General features: G+C 45.9%; 1 protein-coding gene across 2 annotated transcripts in view; it reads left to right on the top strand.

Annotated features, from left to right (window-relative positions):
* Positions 1-3609: 3609 nt before the first annotated feature.
* Positions 3610-10901, top strand: part of LOC128881240 (protein gustavus) — a 100442-nt gene continuing 93150 nt past the window's right edge. Inside the window, exon 1 of one of the 2 annotated variants that reach the window (XM_054132080.1) lies at positions 3610-4470. In XM_054132080.1, coding sequence (XP_053988055.1) covers positions 4070-4470 — 401 coding nt within the window. In that variant the 5' untranslated portion in view covers positions 3610-4069. The remainder of the gene's footprint in view (positions 4471-10901) is intronic. The other variant, XM_054132081.1, reaches the window with a different exon arrangement.

Raw genomic sequence — 10901 nt, 5'->3', positions numbered from 1 at the left:
GTGACGGTAATCGTCGAACCATTACGAGCGTTCGATGAAGGCTTGCAAATATGGGAGTGCAATTTCTGAAATTACTAACACTTTTGTAGTAAATCAAAGAGTTGTCGCGGTATTTCTAAATATTAAATTGATTGGACTATTGTAGTTTAGGATTATCGCAGACGCCACCTCTGGTACCCGGTTTTGTACCTACTTTTTCTATTATTTCCACCGTTTACGAAGAATACTATTCCAGAGGGTGGAGCGAAAGACGCCGTTGCTTTCCACGAGGTTAACCGTTGTCGAGGGTGAAAGACCTTCGACCCATAGAGGCTACCGCCTACTACTTTGTTACGGTCTTTACACTATCATCGTCGACTGCAGCATAGTTACGAATAACCGTGGGCTAACCCCGTTTACAACGCGAAAGTGTATTTCAACTCTGTTCGAAGGGTGGTGGTCGATTCGATTGGCCGATGATTCGGGAATTCTTCGAGTCCTGTGAATTATCGATAAGGGTCGAAAACTTCTCGTTGACTATATGTGTGTATTCACGCGCGCAACGGTGAGGAATGGGTTATGCACGATCGTGGAACATTATCGTATTACCGTCGTTGCCATAGAATTCTGGTGCTCGCTTCGAAACCGAATCGTTGCGCCGCGTGCAAACGGGCCGTTTGATCCTATCGCTTTGCGTTCGCGTTATCTAACGTATCGATATTTAACGAGTGACTATCACAGACAGTTGCCATCGTGGCTGTTCCCCATATGTCTCGCGCAGACCCTCAAAACGATTTCCCTATGGAGGCGCCGCGGTTGCATCATTTGCAATTGATGGATAACACGTGCCTTTCATTTTCAAGAGGCCGATAAGTTTTTGCGTTTCCTTAAAATTTAATGCTTCTAGGTTAGATTTACAATCTCGCATATCAACATCTTATTCTTTCTTAAAGAATGAATGTCGTCCACAATCGTACTTGTTAACACTCTAGCGCGGCAAACATTTACATTAGGTTGTCCAAAGAGTTTGTTCAAATTTTAATATACAAATAAACAGCGATTTTTCTTAAACTAGGAGATATCTTTATTCTATATCATATTCTCCATCCTTTAAATAAATTTAGGGGATTAGTAACCATCACGACAAACCGAACGAATTTTTTGGCCAACGTAATACTTGATTCGGAACGTTCCTTTTTCCCTATAGGATATTTGTTTCGCATCTTCAATATGAATTAGTTCTATCGGAATAAGGCGCGTGGTGTTAACGAGGGTAAACGTGGAAATTTATTTATCGAATTCTGGAACGCAGCTTCCGATAATCAGCGGTTGCGATCCTTTAGGTTTTCCCGTGGCAATAATTGAAAATTGCCCGTGTTCCGCGTCCTCGGTCTTTCCGCCTCTCTCTCGCGCGTAGAACGTTGAAAGAGGCTATCCCGCGATGGCAAACTTGTTATCGCCTGTCGCGATCTACGCGTTACTAATTAGTCCCCGGTGTAACGAGCGATTATGCGCGTCTCGAGCATCGCATAATGGACCGTTGTCAATAATAAACGAGAGGAGAGATTTCTCGATGCTTCGCGAACACGATCGATCGATCCGAGGGCGAAGGTCGCTTCGAGACATCCTCTTAAGGACGGTAATCCTTCTTCGCTTTGCTCGACTTTTCTCTTCGGCTCGATGGCTAGCCTCTTGGCAGGAGACGACCTCCGATACTCCGATCGTCGATGGAATTTGTGACCTAATTTCACGATTCTGGGAAAGTTTGAAAATTCCATGCCTGTTACTCGCGAGGCAGACATTTCAAAGATGCGAAAAACTTGAAATTTATTGATCCGCACGTCGAACTTACTTATGTGACGATCAACATGTTAACGTGGAACAACTGTGCCTATCTACAGAGTTATCCACTGGAATTTGGGACGAGAAACTCGTAATTCGCATCGTTATAAACTATTTCCGACGGTCAATGATTCGTGACGGTATCGGTTGGCAAGCACCCGTACAGGTGGAACGAGGGGGTTCGAGAGGGACAGGTGTAAACGACCCACGCGACCGTTCACCCTTCTCTCCAACCCTCCGGTGAAATTTCAGCCTGGTCGAACCCGCGACAGGTGCAACAGCGGCGTCGTTGTCGCGTCCAACCGAGATAACGCGGAATCGGCGAGCCGACGAGTGCTCGATTGAAATTCCGCGCCTGGTTCGTGCTCATTAGCAGGCCCCGTCACCGCGAATCGACACGGCTAATTGCGTATCGTCGGTGCTTGATTGGAATTATCGCGAAATGCATCCAAATCGTCGGACCACGCGGCTCCCTCGACGAAAGAACAACCCGACACCTGTTAGGGGCGACCAGATGGAATCACAAATAGTGCCGAACGAGGGAAGAAAAATGCTCCCAACGAGGAAAAAGAAAGCGGAGAAGGTCAGCTCTCTCGTATTCGCCGGTTACCTCGAGCACTCGTGTAATTACCGACGATAGTCGCGGAGATGGTCAACGCTAAATTTTCAACGCTGATAGCCGAAGATATTAGCGGATCCTTGCGAACTGTGGGCCGATATCGCGAGTTGCTAATTGTCTAGCTACCGAGCTAAGGTTACCGGCCACTTCGGGCCAAGGGAATTCTAAATTAAATTTAACGCTACGCGTAGTTAGAGCTTTCCGAGGTTTCTATTACCCGTGGATCTAATCAGTGTCGTTTCATCGGCGTTGCGACTAATTGGAGTCACGGACGTAACCATTCACCGAATATCATTGGTATCGTTTCAACGCTTAGAGAGGCCAAGTGATAATGCGAGGTTTAATCAACAGGATTAGACGTTGACCTTCTTGACCCCTCCAAACAACTTGCAAGGGATTAGTTTGATATTTCAGGTTGATGGTGTTGCCAACCGCCATCAATATTATTGATTATTACTGGTTATCAGAGACATTATATAATTAAGACGTATACGTTATCTTGTGAGAATATAATGTGTTTCAATGTTACGTTTTTATATAAAAATTATATTTTATAATTCTTCATCATGTGGTACCTTTCGGTGACTTTCTTTTTACCATTTTCGAGTACTATGTTTAAAATATATCTTGAGGATGTATGATGGGAGGCACAATCGGAGATAAATGTATATGAAATTTTAATTAATCAATTATTTTTCTAATTACGACATTTAAATGAACAAATTTATAGTTATAAACTGGTTCTTAATGTCAAGTTTCTAATATAACACGAATTTTTTTGCTTCTATTTAATTTGGAATGAAATTCTCAATATTTTTAATCATTAATGAAGAAAAAAGCTCTTGGCATTGAAAATGCCTTGAATTCAACTTAACAATCGTGAAAATAGTGCGAGGGGCTAATTTCTAAAAGACGAATAGAATTGAAGGAGAAAGCATCCAGATCGAAAGAGTTAAAATCTCAGACCTGGCGTCGCCCGGTCGTCTCGACGTCGCGTCGACGGCCCTCAGGGGTTTCTTTTTGCGCGCAGCTTCGCGTTCCCGGTGATATCGTGCGCGCGCGCATCCCAGTTTGAAATTCGTGGCGCGTCGCATCCTCCTCGGGGGCTGTGCGCGTTCCTTCCTCTCCCGGCTTTCGTTCCACGTCCGTTCGTTGGCTGGTTCGCGTCGGTCTCGGGCACTCGGCTACGATCGTACGAGTCGATGTAAGGTCGGCGGAGTGTCGTGCCGCGAAGGGAGTGTCGCGCGGGCATCTCGACGCCCTCCCGAGGTAGGCTCGAATCCGCAAAAAATTCACGAACGGGCTCGCGACCAGACCAGGATGCCGTTCCTCGTGGCGGTGACGAGTGTCGTCGAGGGTCAGTCGTATCCGCGACACGTAGACTCGGTTCCCTGATCGCGGAGTGCCTTCGCGAACGAGAGACTCGAGCAGCTTCTGGAGCACGGTGATACGCGTACCGACGACCGTTGACTTGGATGAACGCAAGAAAACGCGAAGTGTGGTCAGGAGGATTCCTCGAACCGCGGTCTTTAAAAGTAGTCAGGGGAATAGCGCGAAACGAGCTGTCGCGAAGATGAAGAGACGCGGCAGGTGCCGGTAGTTGGCGGTTGGCAAGGATGTCCTCGTGACATGTTACCCCGTGACCTTTGCTGGCGCGACTACAACGTCCTCCGCGGAGAGGGTCGTCCCTTGGTGCACGGGACGAGCGAGGATAACTGCCGATCGGTGTCCTTTCATCCACGTGGAGTCGAGTACCGCCTGCTACCCGTGGTGCAGGTCAAGCCTGATTTCGCCATCCCGTATGTTCTCTGCTGGAGGGTGCCCGGCACGATACACAGGATCCAGATCCCGATCCAACATCATCAGCATCAACGACAACACCATTATCAACGACGACGTCGACACTTCCAGGCAGGGGGAACGCCTCGCAGACATCCTGTCCCGTTCCCGGCTTCGGCGAGGTATCCTTCACCGTACAGCTGTAACTTGCAGCGCGACAACCTTGCCGCGGTGCCTGGTATGGAAACAAGGTGAGCCCCGAACGGTTCCGTCTGGGTGCTACCCTTTGATAGGACACTGGAGAACTCTCCATATTTAAATGCTTTCTGGTGGCAGTTCTGTAAAAGGAGAGCGTGAGAGGGGAAAAAAGGAAGGGAACGTTTCGTCCTGGTCCTTCTAGTGGACTCGTCGGTAAGGCTACCTAGCAGGCCCGTGCCTTAGACGCCGGGATATTTGGAGGTTTTTTTTTCTTGTTTTTTTGTCCCCTCTTGAGTGAAAATATAACCTGCTTTTCTCCTTGATGATTTTTGACTCTCTTTGCTTCTTGGAGTTAGCGTGGCGTTGATTCTCTTGTGCGTTGCAGGATAAAAAGTTGAATTAGATTTGTTCTTGTAAAGAGTCATTTACCATTTTGGGAGTCCTGGATCTGATTTTGAGAGGTATTTCCTCTTTTTTGTTACGGGATATTTGGAGAACAGTCGAGAATGGTTTATATAGGAAAGTTAGGCGGACCGAGCACTTGCGACTCTAGTAGTGCCTCCGCAGCTTCTTCTACGTCTCTCAAATTAATCGTACCGTCGACTCCTGTCGCATCGAAACTCTCGCAAAGAAGCACTTGGACCGAAAAGTCATTTTCCAAGTCATTTTCATCGTCCCCTTTGGATTTCTTTCCATTTGACGAAAGAGAAATGAATACTCCCGCAGCCACCGGAAGAGTAAATCCACTGGAAGGTCGTTTCCGATTGGTTAAGCAGCTGGGTGAAGGCGATATAGAGATTCCTCGTTCCGTTTCCTTTCCATCCGTCGGGCTCGATCTTCCCTCGTTATTAACCCCCTCTCCAAAGTCTTCCTTTCCTTGCCGATTCCTCGCTGTACGCGGTCCTTCGTGTTTTCCAATTAGTTGCGCGACGTCTCTCTTCGATCTTATTTTGGATCTGCGAATCGTTCGACTGGCAAACGAGTCTCCGCATTAAGGTTTGGACGAGAAATTTGATCGTTCGTAATTCTATATGGCGTACGCGCATTATTAACTCAAAGAGGCAAGTTAATACGTTATAGGGTCACACGGAGACTCGTTGTATGAGGTTTTCGTTTCGTTCGCGAGCCTTTTCGCGTTTGCTCGTGTTTAGTTCGAAAGGATCTTGCGGGACAGAAAGAAACAATTGTGGAAACACGCGCGAATGCGAGTTCCAAAACTGAAATCGCTGCACGATATTCTGGCGTCGACCTGAAACCACGATCACTTGCCAACCCTTTCACGATCGACGACGGCACGTCGCTCTGCCCCGGGTTTTCGGTGACACCCTTGTCCGTTTCTGACAGCAACACAGAAACATTTCGTCGTCACCTCGGCGCTCGAAATTCGATACCAAACAGGTGTTGGCACAATGCCGGTGTACATTCGGCGATTAGCATACGGCGAAACGTTGGACACGATTCGTCGATTGTATAGTGGGCCCTTGAGGCGTCGAAATCGCAAGAAATGTTGGATTTTGACGCTACGGATATAAGAAATATTAGTTAAAAATTTTTTTCGAAGATACTCTCCTGTGATGTACATATTACTATATTCGTTCTCAGCTGCTAATCCATCTGTCCTCGCATACAGTGACCAGAGCATAGCCTCTCTCGAACGAGTAGACTTTCCAAGTTGAGACTTGTAAGATGTAGTTCCCATTGGGGATATCAACCTCCAATAGAGAATGTTCTTATATTAGAGTATTTGTCCTAAAAGGCACGTTTCGACCAGAATGCAACACATTGGGTGCTTGGTGCTTCTCCAAGAGCTTCCTTCATTCTATCATTAAAGTAGCGAGTGCTCGAGGCGTTTTGTTCGCTGGGAACATAACCGTCAGCAATTCTTGAAAATATTTTTATACGATCCATCAACGATTTGTTTCGAATTTCCCATTCGAGAACGAATGAAGCCAGGCCCGCGTGAAAATCCAACGCTCCCACGTCGCGGCGTCTGGCTTCTGCCGACGAGTGAAAAAAAGCAAGTAGACGGATGCTGCGCTCGGTCGACGACAGATTTCTTCGTCTTTGGTTCCACGACCTCCCGCTACCGCGGACACTGAACTCCGCGGGCAACAGTTTCTTTCAAACCGGACTTGAAAAGTGGAGTGATCCTTTCCTGGCTGTCCTTTGCGCTGCGACCCGACCGGAATATCAATCGAGCTGTTTGTCTCCGTACTCTTTTAGACCCGTAAATAAAATTCGCGTTGAATACGTTTCCGAAACCGTGGTCGAATATTAACGCATGGCGAACCAACCCTTTCAACCATACAATTCAGACGTTGTAGGTTTTGTTAACTGATTTTTGTTTCGCAAAGCCTTTAGGGCGCATGATTAATATTAGGGGAACTAGAATGTAATGTCTCGAGACAAAATTCTAACTTCGTGAAAATTTTCACAAATTTTAGTCTGGGATTTAACGTACTAAAGGGAGAAAAATATTGTTACAGTTTCTAAACATTGATCCTTTTTGCATTTTGCCGCATTCGTTAAGATCACTCTGCCTTGAACCCTGTGTTTGCGACCGTACTTCTCTTTACGATCGCAAGAAATAGTTCAGGAGTTACGCATCACAGCGAAAAACGACGAAAAAGTGGAAAAAGGAGAGGCGAAACGATTTTCGCTGACCATTCACGGTAAACCATTTCCGGCAGCTGAGCTGGCAACCGGTCGTGGCTTGAAAGTTCCCCGAAGCTCCGAGCTATCAGCGATTTCTTTTTATGTTTCCATGTCCGCCCTCCGCGAGCTTCGGAAAAGCAGCGGACTCTCGGTGAATCCCCCGATGGAAGCCCCCGACCTTCGTATTTTTCGCCTTGTTATCCGTCGAGGCACAAAAACGAAACGTGGAAAAATATAGAAAGCGAACGTTGCGTCGACGCAGCGTTCGTCGACATAGTTGACGTTTCCTTGTTAAAAATAATCGAATCGTCGACACGCGCTGACTATGCTGTACGCAGACCCGACGATTTATCACGATGTAACTCGTCAAACGTTGTTCGTGCCGCGATAAAACCGCCGTTCCGCAATAGGTGCGAGGAACGCTCGATTAACATCGCGTGTCTGCGGGCACCTGCCAATTTTCTATCTTTTCACGAATGTATAATTTAGTGAAGTTCCTCGTACACCTCGAAACAAACGGTGAACCAGAGTTTCTGGTATATATCAAGATTTTCATTTATGTAACTCTTCCCTGCGTCATTGTTTTCCATCGATCGCGAAAGTTTACGATACGGTGCTCTGGAAAGGACCGAAATACCGGTACAGGGTCGCAAGGTTAATACAGAGTACATCTGGTTTTACCTCGTGACGTGTTTCCTAACGGATTACTGGGGTGGGACAAAAAGCATGGAGTGAAAAAGGACAGCGAAGGAAATAGTAATTTTTCAAGAACGCGTTCGCGTGCCACGAGAAAATGTTACCTTTATCGTCGCAGCTGAAATTGCAACGTTCGCGAAAGGCGATTGGCATTATCGATCCTCGAATATGCCTGTTGTACACGGTGGTCGCGTACACGCGGTCGTTATCGCCCTCTTAAAGCAAACGACGCTTTATCTGGATAAACCGCGATTAAAAGGGACGGAGGGAAAACTAACTCGACATGATCGCATATGGAAACCTGAGAGACTCCAGACTTTCAATGTCCCTTCGTTGGGAGTAGTTCGCTCTTATTACAGGTTCGGACGTGGGAGGATGAATCGCGAGTCGTTTGAGATTTCGTTGTTTGAATTATTCAATCGGCTTTGCTCCCTCGTCGGGTCTGGTTTCTACCTAACATTTTCTCGAACACGTTCACGGCCACGAGAAAGATCGTGGAACGAAGGAGGAGGCGAGGACATCGCGATCAGCTTTGCGGTAGACGCAGTGGATCGAGTCCGTCTTGGTCAGACGGTCGAACCGCCTGTCGCAAAAGTAGGGAATGAATGGATGCAAACTTTTGCAAGTGGTTGCAAGTGTTTCAAGGGTTTCAATTTATATATTTCCTATCTTCTAGGTGAACCTAAAATGGTTAATCTTTTTAAATAGCTGCATGTAATTTTTTATATATTTCATAAATTATGGTGCATTTATTTTTAAAAGTGTCTCTAAGATCGGTCATTTTACGAATGGCAGTAGAAATAGGTACAAATGAAATGTCGGTAGGCTTAGTGTTAAACAATTGCAAAACGCACGCACCCTTTGTATCACCCTGTAATGTACGATTCCTCTTATTCGATTATTACGATTCCTTGTACGATCCATCTTACGATTATCGTAGAAATTCATCTACCAAACGCGCAAGGCGTTTTTTCATCTTCAGTTCGACGGCAGCGAAAAGAGAGAAAATATTGGTTTTAGAACACCGTGTAATCCTAGCGAAACGAGCGATCGGAAATAGCTTTTACAGTGTTCTGTAAAGTGTTATGCGTCCGAACTGACGAGAATTGGAGTAGCAGAAGAAAATTCATCGTTGGAAATGCCCGCTCGGTTCTTTCACGCTTAGTTTACGTGATCTTTTTCGTTTCTCTCGAGTATACTCGCTTCCACTTCATCGACTTCCAAAAGCCCTGGAGAAATTCCCGCTTTTCGGGAATATCTCTAAGCCATCGGAAGATTTTTAAAATATCCCGGCCTGAGTGCTTCTCCAAATTTGAAACTGAGAAAGTTCTGTTCTTTAAAACGATTGCCACGTGAGATGTACTCGCGTACTGTTTCCAATTTCGCGAACGATAACGCTGCAATGACGTTCAGAGCACCGAATAACATGTGTTTACATTATAAAACACTTTATTTAGAATATACGAGTACAGAATATCTCATGAATACATAGAAAGCTAGACAGAAGGCAGAACAGGGGACTAGGAGACCTAATTCTAGAAGCTTAAAATACAATGCATTTTATATTATCATTCACGATCGATTTCCAAATTATTTCGAAAATGAGTACTTTAATCCCGAAGTTCCTTACAAAAAAATAATATGAAACTAACTTCAATTTACAAAACAATCTAACGATAAAGCACACGAACCAAACTCTACTCCAACGAGCACTTTTTTACGCAATCCCAAATTTCCCGGTACCGAATATACCCTGTGCATCGCGTCGAATATGCTACAATATCGCAGAAACGCTCGCAACAGCGTGAGAACGACGCAGCGCCGTAGCTTCTGTAAACTGTGCGCAGGTGTTGCGGTGTTTTTTCCGTCCGCGTATCGACGTTGACATTGAGTAAGTGCGATTGATTCTAGAGCCAACGAGTAGCCGGTCTCTTGGCGTTTCGATCTCGCGGGAGATCGAACGGCGTCGCGCGGCCTTTGCCAGCCATTAGACTGGTCGAAGATCGATCGACTGGCGAAAGGCTCGTAGGTGTCATTACGTTTTATCGCAGGCATCCGTGACGTCACGAAGCTATTTTCGATTATGCGTACCGTTACTTGCAGGGCCGAAGGGCTAACCGTGCGAACATTCTCTGGTGGATTCCGCGCTGCTCTACAGCGACGTTTTAGTACCGTCTCTGCGAAAATAAGAAAACTAACACGCTCGACTTTCGTTTCCACGTGTCACGGATTGTTGCATCTGAGGAACTCGACCCTATGCACTCGAAGTATTTCACAGGCACTGACGAAGCTTAACGTTGCACTCGAAGTGTGCCTCGCTAGCACTGCCAATCAAACTGTTGTAATCTCGAGTTTGCAAGTGAAGCTAAAAAACCTCGAGCTACTGTAACGTTTACTCGAGAAAAAGTTTGAGTGCAAAGGGTTAAATGAAATTACTCGTTTCCTGTGCGCATGCCTCGAGCTCGAGGGCCTCCCATTCCCAAGGAAATAATAACTTGCAATCAACGACTCCTTCCTAGATAAGATTGTTCGCGGTAATTGCAACACTTAATCGATATCCCACCCAATGTCCAAACGTAATTATACAAACAGTTTCTCAGTAGCACGACAATTTAACGAGTGTCTTACCCTCAACGAAACAGTTCAGACTCACCTGTTCATGAGAAATACAACATTCGAAATAAACTCCTTCGTTGTTTATTCGTGACACGTTGGGTATCTACTGATGTGTAAAAAATAAGTTCGACCCCTTTCCTATAACCTTCGAGGTACAAAATTTGAATATAGATACACGTGGCAACATTGTCCGACGTGAACTCGAGGTACGTTCAGCTAAAAAAACTCGTGGCATTCGAGAACTATCGGATCGATACCGCGAGCGACGACGAAAGTGTGCCGACGTACGTTGTACTTCTTTTTTTTTTCGACGGAACTCTCGTCGTTGACACAGTGCTCACTTGACGGTGGTTTGTTCCTGATGCAGCTCCATGTAGATCAGGTGTATAGACGCGATCTCGCGGCTATAGATTACGCGGATACCGAAACAAAAAATTTATGATTACGATAAGACTTCGCTTAACACACTTGCATCATCAGAGCATACACGCGCGTGAGATCGAGTTAACATCCTTTA

The sequence above is a fragment of the Hylaeus volcanicus genome, chromosome 8 (assembly GCF_026283585.1).
Source record: "Hylaeus volcanicus isolate JK05 chromosome 8, UHH_iyHylVolc1.0_haploid, whole genome shotgun sequence".
Lineage (NCBI taxonomy): Eukaryota > Metazoa > Arthropoda > Insecta > Hymenoptera > Colletidae > Hylaeus > Hylaeus volcanicus.
The sequence above is the reverse complement of the archived record's forward strand: the minus strand, read 5'-3'. Positions and strand labels throughout refer to the sequence as shown.